The 18348-nt window shown below is 35.9% G+C and overlaps 1 protein-coding gene across 3 annotated transcripts in view; it reads right to left on the bottom strand.

The window, feature by feature from the left end:
- PARK2 (parkin RBR E3 ubiquitin protein ligase) overlaps positions 1-18348 on the bottom strand; it is a 706473-nt gene that overhangs the window by 258046 nt on the left and 430079 nt on the right. For all 3 annotated transcript variants that reach the window (XM_017813699.1, XM_017813701.1, XM_017813700.1), the window contains exon 7: positions 15554-15690. In XM_017813699.1, the coding sequence (XP_017669188.1) occupies positions 15554-15690 (137 nt within the window). The remainder of the gene's footprint in view (positions 1-15553; positions 15691-18348) is intronic.

Here is an 18348-nt window from a genome sequence, read left to right as displayed (position 1 = left end):
AGCCAATGGAAATCAAGGATTCTTCCCTAAGAGAATAATCCATTTTTATTCCTTAGATTTGCAAGATATCTCTAATCGGCACAGCTCTAACGCTGAACTGTGCCCAGATCTGCTCTTCAACAAACCTAACTTTTACTACTGCTTGTGCACATTCTGAGAAGACAAAAACATGAAAAAGAATAAATGTTTCTCTTGTAAGTTGTACTAAAAACTGTGCAACTTGATATTCCTCAGTTGTGGAATTGTAAATGCATCCTCACTTAAATCCTGCTGGGACAAGAGCAGGGGAGTTGATTAAAGTGGCTATAACTGCATATAACTTACAAACGGTCACACAAATACCTAATGCTTTACACAATGTGACACACAAGTACAATAAGTGACCTTTTCAGGAGCTGGACTGACTGAGCAGACACACAAGGTAAATTGTGTACAGTGATATTTGGGAGCAGCCACACAGGAAGCTTACTGCATAACCTGACTTTAAATTTGCCCTTTTACATATAGGTTATCAACACTTGTTATAAACAACATAAGCAAAACCCAGAGTTTTAGTTTGCATGCATGGAAATGGAAACAAATGTTTTGGCAGTAATTTTTCAACTCTGACTTAAACAAAATGAGTTAAGATTGTTACAGAAGGGCAGTTTCCGAGCGATGATTGTCTTAAAAAGCCTGGAAGATCTCATTTCTCCAAGAGAAAGAAAAAAAACCTGTTCTAAGCCTAATAGGCAAGTAATATATTTACATTGCAAAGGTACATTTCTCTAGCCATTTAAAAGGAATGGAGAAGGACTTTTAAAATAAGGGGAAAGCCTATTGTGACAGAATTAAAAAACTTACAATATGTGCCTAAGAGAATTTTCTTTCAATAATACATGTTTAAACATGGATAAGTACTGTATTAATTTGTTCTTAAAAGCAATCAGTTTGACTGTAAACATATTTTTCTTTCAGCTGTGATAATTTTATTATTATGTAGAGGTATTCAACATAGTAGAGTGATTGGATTTGAGCTACAATGTAAAGCTATTCACTAGGGGATTGAAAAATTCAGAAAAGTCAATTCATTTATATAGAAAGAATGGTCAGAGAAAGATTTAGTCAATATAATAAAATTTACCTGATAAAGCTAAATAATAATGTATGTCCTTTAATGAAAAAACTTAAAAATGTAATGTAAATCTAAATAAAGACATACTTGTGCATTTGAACTGCATTATCTTCCCCAAATAAATTTTTTATCACAAGAAAGTTGACATAAAGTGAAAGTGAAATACAGATATGTATCCATATCTGCACACATAATGCAGCTTGATAGACAGGGATTAGAAACATCAGTCTAGAATAACTTTAGTCCTTTCAGTTAATTTTATAAATAGTCAGAGCAAGTTAAATCAGGATTACTCTTCGCAGGTGCAAATCATTGCATTAAATTCTGCTTGGATTTGCCCAAATTTCTGGGTGTAAGTCTATGTCTACATGCTGCCAGATCAGCAGTTTGTAAGTGGGAGGCTGAAGCAAGCCAAGATTTCAGAGTTATCTCTTCCAAATTTTTCCGGTGCATTAGCAGCCACTTTCTGGCCGCAAACAATACCATACTGCATATGTCATATTGTTAGTACTATGTCTTAATTTCAGATGTAAAACTGCCTCTCAAAATAGAGCAGAGAGTGAATTAAAAAAGAATGTCATCATACCAGAACTGTGAGAAACTAGAAAAGACAGAGTACCATATTTCCAGGTTCCTTGGATATATCACAACATATGGTCTAGAGAACATTTTATACATAACAACTCTCCAAAATACTGAATTGTCATTCATAAGAAGACTCTTCTGTGCTTTTGAATTCTGAGGACTAGAATTTAATCTCATTTTGTGCCTATTGTTGGCATAAATCCATATTTTCCAATAGTACCTATGATAAGACATTTATCTAAGAAATATCCTTTGTTTTCTGGTCTCTATTTAAATGGTCAGGAAGCTTCCTACATACATATGTGCCCATCAATCCCCATCTTTTTGAATTTGGGAGAGTTGTGTTACTGGGATGAGTTGACTATAAAGAATTTCAATGTTAGGATTAAAACCAAACAGTTTCCCCATCCTAGGCACTTTTCAATTTCAAGATTCAAATGTCTACTTTTTTAAACCTTAGAATTTTAAACCATGAATAATTTTAGTTTATATTCTCAAACACCAAAATCCATCCCGAATTCCCATTAGTTTCACTGGGAGTCATCCATCAAAAATCTGCCATTTTAAAAATATGTAACTCTGGTAATTGCAGGATAATAACTTACAGTTTAGAACACTGTTCTAACAGGACTACAAAGATTTCTAGTACAAACAAACTGTGACTCTCATTTGCAACTTAATGTTGCTTTCAATTATTTAACCTAGGAGATAGTATTAATTACACGGTACTTTTAATTACCATAGTTAAAGTAGTAATTATCTTTGAGAGAAATCTTGGTTGCACATCAGTCCTGATTTCTAGAATACCAAAAGTATGAGTACAAATCTCCTTACATTCTAGGTAATATCACTTCAATTATCCTACTTTCAGTCTGTAAAAACTGATTATCAACTGCTTTTGGCTGCTTTGTGAGAGGCACAGAAAGTGACCTTAACAAACACATAGCAGCTGCAGGAGGATCATGGTAAAGTTAGGAAACTCTCCCAGTGCAAGAGGGGAAGGGGCTGTCCTGAATTGCATGGTCATAGTCTGTTGAATGGCATCACTTACACAACTTGTATGGCATCTAGAGAACAAACCCAGCATAGAGGTGTCCCATACTAGAGGAATACTGTTCCCTTCCCAAATTTCAGTTAATGTCCAGGCTCTGGTGCAGCTAAAGTGAAAGCATGGGTTAAACAACCTTTCATTTGCTCTAAGGTTGGACCTTGCTATCTGCACTAAATCTCAGTGTTGCCCTGCTTCGGTCTGCAGTCAGAGAGTGTGAGATCCATCCACTGTGCCATATATTCTTTTAATTATACAAGTGCTGTGAATGCCTACTATTTTGTAAACAAACTGAGAATAATATAGATGAACTGGGTTTTGTTTTCTCACTTAAATGTGGAATCTATTATAGAATGCTGCTTAACTGGGATTTAGTATTAGAAGCAGGGGAACAAAAGAGGGAAAACGTTTTCATGAGCTTCATCCAGCATGTGAAATTCACTGTTTTGTTTTCTGTGCATTTGAATAGTCATACAATGCATGAGGGGTTGAAATCACTTTCGAATACAATGTGTTTTGAAACAGTGCGTTTTGCAGGTTAGGGTGTATTTCCAAATATGCTGTGTAAAAAGGCAAGGAAAATTGGTTTACTTAGAAATAATAAAGCAGTTCCCTGAATCAGTCCATCTTGGTGACACTGATGCTATCTAGCAATGAGGTTGATGCATGAAAATTCCTTTATGTATGCAGGTCCATGCATAAACATAAGCATTTGAATACCAACCAACCAGGTTAAGCATGTGCTAATTATGCATGTTCCTGTGCAGATGAGCAATATTCCTTCCATTGGTGAACACCTAATATAAGCAGCAGAAAACTCAGAATTTTCTGAAAAGAGGGAAACAAAGGAGTGAACTGCAGATCACCTGTGAGAAAAGAAATGAGTAAAAGGTGGGGGAGTTCAAGGTTACCCTAGGATGAAACACAGAAATGGGGACATACATAAGAAATCTCTGTTAGAATTTCTTCTTATTATTTATTGTGGAAGACATCCAACTGAACAGAAGAGGTTTGGCCCTTTAGAGGAAACATTTAATTATAGGCATAATGTGACTGTTTTGTCCTCAGCTTTTGATGTTGCTTCTGTGATGGGAAAATGGTTTCATGTAACACCCCCATAAATCCTGATGAAGTTGGGAGAGATACAGAGGCTCTGACCAGTTTTCCAAACCAACATACTAACATTTTTTTATTGAAAAAGAGTTTACATTTGTTTTGATAATGAAAATATTTTAAATGCCGATAGCATTTTGCATTTTTAGTAGTAAATCATAGTTTACTTTTTAAGAAAATGCAATGTCAAGAAATTGATTCTTCGGATAATTCCTCTTGACTAGATTTTTTTATTATGAAAATTCTACATATCATTAAATAGAGTAAATATACCATTTTTAAATACTTCTGCCTTGAGGTATTTTCTGGCAAAAATTATTTTTAACTTTTTAGAAAAATAAAAACTAATTTCTCAAGTAGACTTCTGTAACATTTAAAAATGCACAGCAAATCAAGTCGCAACAAGTAAATTCAGGACAATTTCCATGATAGTCTATGGAAACTAGTCTATAAATTCTTATTAAGAAAAAACCCAGAGTAAAAAGGCACAAATTGAGAGAGGGAAAAACATATACGAGTAGAATGAAGAACTCCCTGTAGACTGACATACACCGTAAAAAAAAATTACTTATTTTAATTCTGATATATATTAGACATTCAGTTCTCTTGCTAGTAACTAGTTATGGTCAAAATATGCAACTTATTATTCATACCATCATAACATAAAACCATCACGTCCAGTGCAAAGATGCTCTGCAGTTTCAGACCTGAAATGTGGTCTAGATTTTAAAAACTGATGACTTGATTTACCTTGATTCATTAGTGGCCTCAAAACTCCCTATTCATACAGCATCCATATAAAAATATGGTTGCTTGCACTTCACTGCTCATCTTCCCATTGAGAATAGAAGACCTCAGAATGCTAAAGCAGAATAAAATTTGAAGCTTTTATAGAAATCCTAGAGCACTGGATAGAAAAGTAGACAAACCACTGCATTTGCTACTAATATATTTCTGCGTTCTCTTGGTTTGGTATTTTGGGATGGTGGGGTGTTCGGTTTTTTTTTTTTAAATACAGACATTCTCAAGCATAATAGATCTGTATAGAAAGTCAAAAATTTCACACTACTTACCCCAGAGGCTAGAATGACTTCCTTCCCAAATAAATAATTAAGCAGATTTACAAAACACACATTATTTTCCCAAGTGACTGGAACGGCTCCAAGCGATTAAATACATAATTAGGTTGTTTTTCTAAAATGCTTATTATTTACCTGAGAGTCTCATCCCAGAATCTGTGGTAAATACTGTCTCCCTGCTAGCAGTTATTACCAAAACCGCCTCTATAATTTTCAGCCTTCCTCCAGTAGTGATATCAACAGAGGATATTACTTGGGGCAATGGATCATGAAAAGCAAAATCTGACTGTGCCAGGCAGCCTATTTAACTGACAAGCTGAGCTTTCTTTGTACCTGGAATTGCACTCTTTCATATTACAAACACAGTGGAAAGCAAACAAAAGGACTTTTTGGTACTTTAGTTTGTGTTTTAACAGCCACAAATTCTGCTGAAGGCTGTGCCTATGCGCTATTATGTGCATGCATGGCTACAGAAACAAAGACAGAAAAAATCCCCACACTCTTATTAACTGTTTTCTACCTGGTAAGGATAATGAAGGAAACATCATGTGTTTGTCAAAAAACAAAGCAAGCCTTTGTGGCCCCCACTCCATTTGAAGCAGAATTTTCTTTCCCAAGCAGCTGTCTTCTGCCAAGTTACCACAGCATTCCAGCCTTGACTTGTAACTACCCCCATTGCCTCTCTCTAGGGGGCACACAGTCATAGTGCCAGGCATGCAACAAGTGAACGTGAATATTCCTGTTCACCACCAGGAAAGGAAAAGGTCAGGCAATAAGATCTAGCTGGTTCACCTATGCAGCCAAGGGACAATACCAAATGCCCTTTTCCTAGTGATCACAGACAATAAAACTGACTCACAGAAGTGAACCCTTTTCATTACTCCACCTCCAGAGTCAGTTTTCCTTACACTTTTACCTGCCCAGAGGCCTTACTGCTTTGTGGTCCTTACAGAGGAGATAAAGAGTGACTGGAATCTCAACTAGGAAAAAAGAGGGCAGGAGGAAACAGCAAGGCATGACAAGGTGAGGGAGAGAAAAGAAAGACAAAAGGAGAACTGAAGAGCAAGAGAAAAAGATGGAAAAAAATCAAGAGGGCATGCCAGCAATATTTAGGGATCAGCAAATAAGGTAACAGAAATGGGCAGACAGCAAAGGGAATGGCAGTGAAGGACAGAATAGAAAATATATTACTTCTCAGAAAGGCAAAAAACAAATAAATCATGAAAAGAAATAATGTAGAATCAAGATTCTTGGGGAAAAATAAAGACAATGAACAAACAGAGAAAGAAATCAAACAACTAAGCAGAAGACCTACTGTGCATACCTTTTTCACTATATTTCCCAGTTGTTTCATTTGTCTGTTTTTTAACACCATCAACTAAGCTATTTGTGTTTTACACACATATGTGAATTCACAATCACAACCGAATATCTTAAATAGAGGTGAGAATTTATTCAGATTTACAATTTGGTGTCAATACAATAAAATTCTGCCCTGGATATTTTAGCTGTTTCTGTGAAAGCCTAACAGTAAAAACATTCTTGAAGCACTGGTGTCTCATGCAGCGTGAACCACTGGAGTAGCTGAGGTGTGTACCAAATGGCCAGAACTACTCACTTTGCCAGGTCATTGCTTTTATAGTGCCTCATTTTTTATGAGGTTTAAAAAGAGACATCTAGGGCAAAGGGGAACAGAAAAGAAAAGAAAACAAGTACTGACAGGCAGATAGTGGGTGACTGCACACACACTAGGATGCTGCTAGATGGTATCAGTTTCAAATATAATTGTTTCATAGCATTCTGATCTCTGTTACAAATAAATAAGACTATAGGATGCATCTTAGTGCTTCAGTCCAAGCCTGTTCAAAGGAACCTAAGGCTTAACATTCCACATACTATATAATCTTATGAATGTTGTTGTATTACAAGTTATTATTTACTGTTGAAATTTATCCATGAGCATTTGCAGTAAGCAAGGTACATAAAAGTATTGAAAGAGAATGTGTGAACATTGTCCAAACTCAAATTGTTATTGAAGGACATGACTAGCAAAGGTCTGGCAAAATTTCACTTCCATAAGCATTTAAGAAATGGGAAAGTCTTATAAGAGAACCTCATTCACCCTCATTTTCAAGCCATTTAAACAATGTATAAGCAAAATATAAGTTCTACTGTCATTCTCAACTGTCATTCTCTCTAACTGTATCTCATCTGCCTTTTATTCCCCATCTTGGCTATGAATCAGATTGAATCGTGTACTAGGAAAGTCCCTTTTTAGAAGGTGTCCCTTATTCTGCCACCTAAACTCTGCAAACTCCAATGTTAATTTCCTTACAGATATTTAAAGGTCAAAACATAAAATATTGCAGTAAATATAGGGATATTAAATTGTTCTAGCAGACCTGATTTTCTTGTTAACGTCATTGAAATAATGAGGCTACATTGATTTTAAAAGTGGAAAATGAAACATAAACATTTCTAACTAGCCCAAATATATCAGGCATCAAAGCAAAAAAAGCAAAGTGTAAGCCTCTAAATAAGTCCTTTACAAGAGCATATTAAAACTCCCTATCTGCTTAACCACATATATTTTCTATCTTAATCTAGACTTACTTCCAAATAAGCCTACTCTGTCATCATATGGGGGCAAGTCTCTATAAACCATAGTTAATTATAGTTAATAATTTCCACGTGTATAAGAAGGGAAGGAAACAAGGCTACCAAACGACAGTAGGTGACATGATGGCTTTTTTTAATGTGAACATGGATTCCCCATGGGCCAGAATGGGAATATTATTATTGCATATAAACCTTTCATCCACCACCAGTTTCATTCACCAATATATTGGAGTGTATTTGACCCAGATATGGAATGAAAATCTCCTTCCTAAATTGCACACCTTATCTCCTTTACCCCCCTATTTATTTGTTGCCTTGAAATATATTTCTAGGGAGAAAGGATTTATTGAAATGCAGTTTGAACCATGTTACTTTTTATAACCTTCGCTTGCACCTACATTGTGCAGTCATTTGACACATCTGCTATATCAAGAACAAATCCGATTGAGGAGTTTTAATAAGAACTTGAATCAATAAATTATAACAGATTGGTGATTAGTACTATTATTTATATGCAATATTTTTGTACCCCTTAAAATGCTGATGCCTGCTTCACAGGGATTAATTATTTTCATAATTTTGTCTAAGTAGTAATATAGAAAATGTCAAAAAGAAAATTAGATTTTCACTTCTCAGACACAGAAATTTAATTAAAGCCAACTTCTTGTTGAAGGGGAATGTCCTTAGCTGGTTCTCTGATCTGGCAGCAGCTCTACATTCTGCCATGTGGGAGACCAAGGCTCAGAAAGTGACTCGGGGAATATTAATCACTAGGTTTCAGAGACTAAACACATGCTGAATGTGCCACAGTTGGTCCCAGCAGGTTATTTATGGAGTATATAAGTTAGCAGACAGCAATGATTTCTTATAAAGGCTGACGCTTGCACAGCCCACCTCAGAGATGGCGCTGTACTGAAAGAAACCCTCTGCTTAGATAAAAACCGATCCATTAGGAAATCTCTAATTATCCAAGCATGAAAGGTCAGCTTCCCTTCATGCTGGAAAAGTGTAAGATGAACACCTCAAGCACATTCCAGCTGTAAAGATCAACATCTTCAGTCTGTTAAGACATTTTTAGGGCAAACTCAGGTGTCTCCAATCTGTGGAAGAAGAGTTCACATATAAACTACCAAACTACTGTCATGTAAAGCTAAAGTCCCAGCCTCACAAAAAAGTAAGAGAAGCCGGAGGCATTATTTACTCATTTTGACTACCCTCCCTCTTTAGATCTTTTTTCTTTCATGCCTTGAACAGTTACCAATGCTTCTCCTTAATTCACGGCTTCTTCAGCCTCTCTCTCAGTTCTTTCCCTTCATGACTCCTCTTTTACCTATTTCCTGAATATTATTCCTTTCTTCTATTTATCTCAATTATTCCAGTTTTTCATCCAGAGACTACCTCATTAATATTAACTGCATATGGACTAGAGTGGGAGCACTGAGCAAGGCCATTCAGGACTTAGAGCACCATCCAGGGACAATTGAATGCGGTCCTGGTTCAAAGTTAATCTGCATCCATGAATGAACACAAAAGTTTCTTGTTCAGAAGCTGACCTTTCTTTCTTAAAAAATATATTTTTTTCTGGAGAAGACAGACTTTAAGGAGATACAGTCAAAATCATTGTACTTGCTATAGCAGTACTTACATAAGATGAATTAGAAAATAGCTTGAATTAAAAACCCATTCAAGCAGTTCAGTGTAAATAAACTAACATAATTACTTGATTTTATTGTTCATGTATGTGATCATTTTTCTAAATTAGGTGGCAGTTTAAAAGTGACTTTTCAACCATATATGCACATCAAGCAATCACTGTAAGATGAACCAGTATGAGCGGAAGTGCTTTCAGTCAGAACAAACACTTTTCATTTCCAAAGTCACAGCTTTCATTGATTCCAGCTGAGACAAAAATTCACCTCCGCTTCAGCTGGACATAGAAATAACGAAAGACAGATAGACCCCTTTGCACACACTTTTGCTACTGCTCCAGCATGTTTATTTTACATTGACACTGGCCATCTTATTTTATAGGACAAGAAGTCTGCTTTGAAAGTTCATTTCTAGTTCCTCTTAAAGCCAATTAATTTCTAAGAATGATTTTTTCATTATCTCTTGTCCTTCATTACTGCTAACCAGATTAGGCCTATGTGCACTGTCATCTCTATGTAATTTACAAATGAAATATATTGCAATAGAAGAACTAGTGAGAGATAAAGGAGAAAAAACACCTATGGGAAGACATTTTATGCTGAATTTAATTACAGCCACTCAGTTTTCTCTAAGTATTACACTGCAGTTGTTTCCAGAGAAGAATCCAATGCCTGCTTCAAATATACCATGGGATAAAGCTCTGCTTGTTCTATAGATTTGGAAGCTGTTGAGATAGGGAGATGGGTATCTGCTGACACAGAAACAGCACAAACACTTGAGGGAGCAAACCTCAGATGACACTGCTTGAACTTCAGTCAACACTGAAAATGGAAATGAAGGAGTTGCTGTGACTTCTAACCATGTCCTTTGAGCTAGTCTCATGAGCTTGTGCCAGTAAAGGAACACAAAAAACCACTTGATACTCTGTTAGTTCATGTTTATTTTATGACCACAGTGAGAGGAGAATGCAGAAGAACACAAAAAATTCTTCAGGAAACTACTTCACAAAACTTCTGCAAATTCAATTAATCCTTGAGAGTAAAAATCTGGTTTATCTATATGCTTTTAGTTCCCTTCTCCCTCAAAGTCTGTTTCTGTACACTCAAATATTTCATAACAACAAAATAATGCAAAAACTTTATAGCTGTCAAGAATTTAACAATCCCTAAATATTAAACTTAAGGAGCACTTGGAAGAAAATCCTAAAGCTGCAAATATGTGTGCTTTTCAATTCCTTTTATTTTATATCTCTATTAATCACTGCCATTTCCTGCATTTTCTGATTTCCTAAGGTACCTCAAATGTTTTTAAGCAGGATTATTGGAGAACATAGATTTCAAAAACTGTTGACATATTGAAGCTTCACACCAGGTAACTCCTTTCTTGTACCAATTGGTGCACTCTTCCACTAAACTATGCCTGTTTCTTCATTACATTCTTGAGAAAGTCCTGTTCATAGAACACTGACCTTCACTTAAAAATCCCTTGCACATACACCCCTGAAATTTAATAGAGCTTTTATCCGCAACAGAAAAGATTCAAACACAGAATCCGGTGTGATCAAATCAAACACAGTTTTCCTCCTCCCTTTTAGTTGCAAACTTTGCCTAAGCTAACTGTTTATTCTCCCTTTTTCTTAAGGGGTACTATGATTTTGAAAGATGATTCAGAGATTCACAACTGCATTGATGCACCGTTATTGTACAGATAGTATGTAATGTGGATAAAAAATTTAATCTAATCCTAGAAGCTTTCTTTGAATGGAACATGGTTCTTGAGGCAATTAATTATACTTTAAAGCTTTAGTCTTTTTTATTAGCAGTTCCATATACAAACTAGGGTAAATCTATTTATTTATTTATATATCTATGTGGCAAAATCAGATTACTTCCAGATACAATAGTGTTTTACAGTCATCAGGAGGACTGCATCTTTTATCCGAATTCCTTTGAAATATATCATGCATATGACTACTCATAAGAAGTAAAGTGATGCAAAGACATTTTTGTAAAGTGCCTACAGCAGTGTAAAACCTTGCCTTTTCTTGGCGTCACCAACTTTTCTTCTACCAAAGATCTGTGGAAGCCTATTTTACCAGGGGAACCAAGACTCATAAAGCTGAAATGCTATTTTAAAAATGAAACTGTGTTCATAGGAACAGTATGTATTTAAATGGGGTAATACATTGTATATTTGTATGCAATTCCTGCTTTGAGGTAATGCTATAACATTCTTTGCCCTGCATAGTAACTAAATAACCATAAATGATCTTTCATGCATATGCAAATCTATCCCTCTAAGCACCTTATTAATTATTTCAAAGATACTTGGAGGTCACCACTCATGGAAATTTCTATGCATGAAGCCTCATTAATACAAGACACCACACAGAGAGATGGGATAGATTTTTGTTGCCATTTAACAAGGGCAGAGAGTATAATCTGTAACGTTTACTTTTTTATTATAATGACCAATGAAATTCAGCCAGCTCCTATCTACAAGTCCTTCCTCTTAGTTGATACAGTGAGTTTGAATTGTGAGGTTGCTGCCACACTCCCCTGAACAGCTAATCCTATCAATGCACCAGTTACTGTGCTCAGAGCTCTGGCTGTTCTCAGCTGGAGTAGTGCCGGCTGGTGCTAGATTAGCAGCTAAACACTAAGGAATTAATGTTGTTCTTCCAAAAATTACAGCAATGACACATTTTGTTTTGGAACAAAGTGAAGTTATGACATTATTGAGGTGATACATCATAGCTCATCAGCTGAGACGATAGCCTTCTTTTGAACACATATTATCTCCTGCTTAATTAGGCCCCATAACAGGAATCAAAGCAAAGCAAGGATATAACCACACAAAATACCTGAATGCAATGATAAAATGCATCTTCTGGCATATCTGTGCCAGGAAGCAAGAAATTAAACCTACTTGAGAAGCAGTGTTTATCTGAAATCCCTAGATCCTTTCCAACTCAAGTTATTATATACTTGTGATGAAAACACTGATCTTGTCTGTCACAGTGACCCTTTGCTGTTGCAGCTGCTGTTTATTTTTATTCTGCTGTGTGTGTGGTGCTTTCACCTCTAGGTTGATCCAATAAAAGATATAAAAAACTTGCTATGTTGGTACATTCCCTTGATAGAAATCGGGAACAGTGAGTCAAATGTTAATGGAAACTGCAGGCTATGTTCATTATGTTATCTCTATTTTTGAAAAACACTAGAATGAACAGAACTAATTGGAAGTGCAAACAATTTAAATACACTTAATTACAAAATCAAACCCTCCTGTATAGATTGAGGGCAATGTGTGCACATATGCCTTGAAGAAATGGGCTAGTTTTTAAGTAAAGTCACTCTTACATGAAAATCATAAAATAATTTTTACGAAGTCCAAACTTCAAGACCTCTTAAATACTCCTTCAGCATTAGTCTGTGATGTTTAAAAATACATGCATTAATGCAGACTCTTTTGATCTGTCTGTGCCTCCTGGTCACCTACTAAAACATAAATCTCATCAGACTGAATATGACTTTGTTTTGTACTCCACTTAGAAGCAGGCTCAAATCAACATCTAACCTTTCAATAAAGCTCAGGTCTAACACTTTTTACTTTGAATTATGCTTTGTTAGATATAACATGCATTAAATCCACATTGCCGAAATAAGAAAGAAATGTCTTTTCTTGGCATGCCCCACGGTATTCATTCCTGGCAAGGGAAATTCATTTTAGGCTTCACTGAGGTAATCAGAGAAAGCTGTGTCAAACAGCATTTTATCATCCTCACATGTAAATAAAAACTGCAAATTGCAGTTGCAAAATGAAGATTGTGAACCATAGACTGTAAAAATGCTATCTTATGCCATTCAATAGAAGTATCATGATAAGTGGAAAAGAAAGTCACATGATACTGCTCTGAATATTTCTTAATTGAATTAACTGACAATGAAAGCTGCTGGATTCATAGCTATGAAGAAGGCTAATAACCTTTGAATAGTAAGAAGGGGTTCATAACTCAGGGATGTCACCTCTTCATAGGTGTGATGAAACCCAGTCTCATGACTTTTTCAAAGGACAAAAAAAAGTCATTAGCTCTTAAGTATAACAATATAAGAGACAAATTACTTGTATATGAGAAACCTAAGTTCTGGTATCTGCAGAAATGAACCAGTGAAGTTGCAACAGCCCTGCTTAGGTTCTTCATTCTGCAAAGCAGTTTGAAAGATAGTAATTCCAAATGCTTTTCTTTTTTGATACAGAACTGCTAACACAACAGAGAGAACTGATGGAGGTAGCAATGAGAAAGAAAATGTATTGCAATTGTATTATTATTACTACTGCAATTAGAACTACTTTAAGGCATAGTATTTTGAAAACAACTTTCTGATTTGAGGAGTCCTGAAGCTTTGAGATTAACAATATTTTAGCACTCCCATATTTAGCTATTATAACACTTAAAGTATAACACAGATGAGGCTAGACTGGCAGCAATAGCTTCTTTTCCATTCCCTCAGCTGAACTCTCACTTGAACAGTAGAAGTACACTCATACTTTGTGCATCCTTTACAGCATCCCTTAAGCCAAGCCTATGCCTTCCTCATCATTCAAAAGACTGAAATCACATCCCTGAGCATTCCAGCTCCATCTTCTTGCATATTCTCCTCATCCTACCTCTACTCTGCTTCTGCTGTTCAATTCCCATAATGTTCAACTTCAGCAAATAGAAGAGAGAAAAAGACTGGCTTGCCAGTCACGGGTAAAAACTTCTGAAAACTTCCCAGTCTCCTCTCTGAGAGAAAAGAACTTCTGAAGTGAACAACTGGAGTTGCAGATATATAGAAAAATCCTAATACAGGTTTTGTGCAGCATGACTAGCAATGGGTTTACAGACAGAAGAGGTGGAAGAGTCATTAGTTTGACATATAAGCCTGAACTGGAGGAAGCTCTGTGACACCAGCCATAGCAGCAACGAGGCTCACAAGAGAGGAGAAAGGTGAGCTGCCTGCTGCACCACTGGCATAACTGATTAACCTAAGGAACTAACAGAAGAAAAGGGAAGAAAATCAATAAAAGGGGGGGGGAAAGGATGGATTCAACTCAAGCAGCTTATTAATTTGGGTGGGAGCAGGAAATGGATTAACTTTTGGAGAAGCAAGGAAAGAGGTTGAGAGTACAGACTAACCACGTGGTATTACAGCAATGTTAAGGTCGAGGAAAGAGCATTGTTCAGTTTCTCATGACAAGTTTTCCTACACAACATTAAAAAGTGTTTTGTGCAGTATGACATCAGTGCGTAAATGCAGTAGCAGAGGGAACTGTTGTGGGGGAAATAAAATGAGACCTGGCAAGACAGCACATAAACAGCAGTTCTAGTGAAATGTGAAGATACATTGCTCGTTCGCTCTTGGAGCAATAAAAAATAAATAATTTTAAACAGTTCTTACTAATGTACTTTCAATACCCTCAGGGCATGTTCTCAGGTTAAGTAGATGCTACTGTCCTAAGAAATTTTGTCAGTTTTTCTCCCATCTAGTGGGTTTTGAAACTTATTTGTCAGCCATTCAGGTAACCACGCAAACCCATCTCCTATTCAGCTTCTAATATGCTGGAAAATTATTCTCATACCACAATACAGGACTTGTGACAAACATATATGCACACATTCAAAATTAGGAACAGGAAAAAAGAATTCCATATATAGAATATATTTCTTCGCAGTAAAATTTTTGACAATTTTGCAGCCAACATGCCAGTGTAATTGAATCAGTTCTCAAAATAAATCTTCCATATTCTGTTTAAGCCTTCATTTAGTTAAGTCAAACTTTGTTTCCTACTCAGGTAAAACATGTAACCTGCCATCTTCTCAGAGCAATCTACATTTCATTCAGTGAGGTGAGAATTAGTAGTAATAACTTTATCACCAGGAAGGTGATTTAAAATTCCCATTGCAGCCCTTTTTTATTAATACTTAGGCCAGGAAAGTTAATAATTTACTTAATTTGAAAGTGAAAATGTGGAGGTGAAGGTGTTTTGGTTTTTTTTAACCAGAGGACAATGCTATCATCTGCTTGCACTTCATGATTATAAAATACTAATGTGAAGAAAGTATACACTTGATTTTAAAATAAACACCCTTTGGAATCCAGTTAATTCTCCAGTTCGCTTGCTCAGCAAGAACCACTTCCATATTCAAATATTTCCTCCAAGACATTAAACAACTCCTATGAAAGCAGTATAATTCCACGGATACCCTCAAAACTAATAAGTGATTAAAAAAAACCTTACTCTGAAATCAAAATCACATAAATTTAAAAAAAAAAAATCATCTGAAACGTACAAACATACCTACACAAGGGAGGGAATAGCCAAGCTCCGGGTCATGGATGAACTGACGGTCATTCAGCATAGTCACACAGTACAAATGGAAACAGTCCAGGCAAATGACATGGCGATGCACACACTGGAACACAAGCACAGGACTCCTGTTAAAAACAAAACAGTGAAAATGATGAACAAGGACTGGACTGAACTCCACAAAAAGCTTCATTTCAAACTTATAATTTAATAATAATTTTTTCATTCATAATACTCAAGGTTATCACATACATTAAATTAGAATTTAGCCTGGCATATTGCAGCACTTTTAGAAAGAGATGGTTTCTAAAATGAATCAGATATGAGGAAATGGAAGTTAAGCTTTTACTGAAAGTTGAAACTTTGAAACTGAAAACTGGAAAGAAGCAAGAAAAGTGCTTTAGTAACAGGAATCCTTTGTGCAAGGTGAGGAAAGATCACATATGGTAAAACATCAAATGGTGATAGGTAGGATAAAATAGAAATGTAACCAGCTAGGAAAACTAAATAGGATTTTGTGAAGACCACCCTGTGCCTTCAGTCTCTCAAGGCCACCATTTGAACTCTGCACAGAGGGCATTCCCTCAGTAATAATGAGTAAAGTAATTCAGCTTCTGTTCAGAGGTATGGGATTCATCTGAGAAAGAGACACCTAAACTTAAGTGCTGTATATAAATACCAACCCATATGCTAAGTGAGAAATTCCTGCTACAGTCAATATACTTAATGGAGGCTGGAGCTCATCAGCCTCCAGGTATCTGTATTAGGGTGAGCTGAATCACCAGCTTGGCTCCATTGTCTGTATCGACTAAGTCTCCACAGACCATTATAGAAGTTCAGACACCTGCCACAAAGACAACTAAATATGGCTATCCCGAGCTTGACAGAATACTGCTTATGGACATACAGAGAGGAAACACTTGGAAGGAGTGAGGACAAACAGTTTTATTCCTGAGTTGGCCTGCACTCAGAAACTCTCCCTCTAGTGCTGGTCAGAGCAATAAGAGGCAGTGGCTCCAAAAATCCTGCCCAGGACCAGTACACTGGAGGTCAAAGAAAAATTGAGTAATACAGAAAATATTATATACACATGAAATGTGCCTTCACTGCAGGAACACACTGAATTAACCTAATGGATTTGCTCTAATGTAATTTATCTTCTGCTAACTCCTGATGGATGTATCTTAACTGTCAATTCCAAAGTAATGCGTGTTCAACAATCCCGCTTGCTTATCTCTTATCCTTCAGGACTATTTTGAGACCTCAAGTCTCAAAATTGGAAAAATAAAGAGAGGGATGTTAAGCTGAACACAACAGTGAGATACCCATTCAAATGTTGAATTACTTTACTCCTTTAATTTGCCCGTGAGCAAACACAGGTAGAAATTTAACACAGTTAAATTTTTTTAGTAACTAGGAGGAAAAATAATTATTTTTAAAAACAAAGGGGGGAATTCTCACACATTCATGGTACTCCATGAGACAGATATTAAAATACATCAAATACAGCAAGACTTGTGATAAAAGATTAGACTTAGCAACACAGATATATCTTCTATAAAACCTGCTAGATGATGCTTTGAAAACTGACTGGAACAGTAAAACACCAAGCCCTCAGTGTGGGAATACAACTTCAAAATGTAATCAATAATTTCAGATACTATATACAAGCATTTAATCTTCCATGAAAATATGTTTTAACTTTGCACATACTATAGTATTCATGGCAGAGTGTTGGTATATCCAAAAATATAATCTCTGTGTTTTAAGGATTTTGTTGAATAAAGCAGCTTAAAAACTGAATTAAATAAAACCTTCCCGTTACTAATCCTTATTAGTTGCCCACTTGCTGTTCTGAATGTACCAAATAATAATTTTAAAAAGACAGCTGTAAGGCAAAATGAGAAGCTCATCTATATCAGTTTAGCTCTGGACAGCCCCAAAATCATTACAGAGAAGTGGAGGAGCAGGTATCTAGTCCTGACAGTGCAAAAGTCCCCATGGCTCACCTGTCAAATGTAACCTTTAGAAAAACACATAAAAGTTTTCTTCCTGAAATGCAGCTATAATCAAATTTGTCTATACCTTTAATGGATACCTTACTTCTAGGGTTAATTGCTCTTTTTTATTGTGTCTGTATCTTGAGTATCTTTTCTAGTTTCAAGGGAAGTTCCCTGGTTCTAAATTCACATTTCTCTGACCTTCATTTCAAATACAAAAATGTATCTCATGTGTGGGGTGAGATCCACAAGAGAAAGCCATCAAAAGTGGAGCATCTTAAAGAACCCAGGCCAGAAGTGAAAACGGTGTTAATTAATATTTCCGCCTAAACTTGTATGAAACCAAGACTAATAGCACTTCATTATGCAAATGAACTACTATGATCAGTTTCTACTGTAAATTATTTTCTGGTAATTGATTTTTCTTCTTAATGTATTAAAACTGTTTGAAATCAAAATTATATTGTCCAGAAAGGGTACAGCCATATATGTACACATTTAAACTGCATCTTTAGGAACAATGTTAATCTTAAAACATGCTACTTTTTAACACTATCATGCTCCAAGCAATGTGTACAAGATAGATATAAACCTGGATTCTGACTATGTCACAAAACACATGCTGTTACACTGTCCACTAATTTTGTAGCCCATGGTATCTGTGTCATAAGCTTTTGAGAAACTCAATCTGTATGCACTACAAATTTATCAAAACTCATTTGGCATTGGAACAATCACTGCACTCCAACATTTGCAGATTTTGTATCAAAGGAATGTAATTCTAGT

The sequence above is a fragment of the Lepidothrix coronata genome, unplaced genomic scaffold, assembly GCF_001604755.1.
Source record: "Lepidothrix coronata isolate B3197 unplaced genomic scaffold, Lepidothrix_coronata-1.0 Scaffold42, whole genome shotgun sequence".
NCBI lineage: Eukaryota > Metazoa > Chordata > Aves > Passeriformes > Pipridae > Lepidothrix > Lepidothrix coronata.
This window is presented reverse-complemented; position numbering and strand designations above follow the sequence as displayed.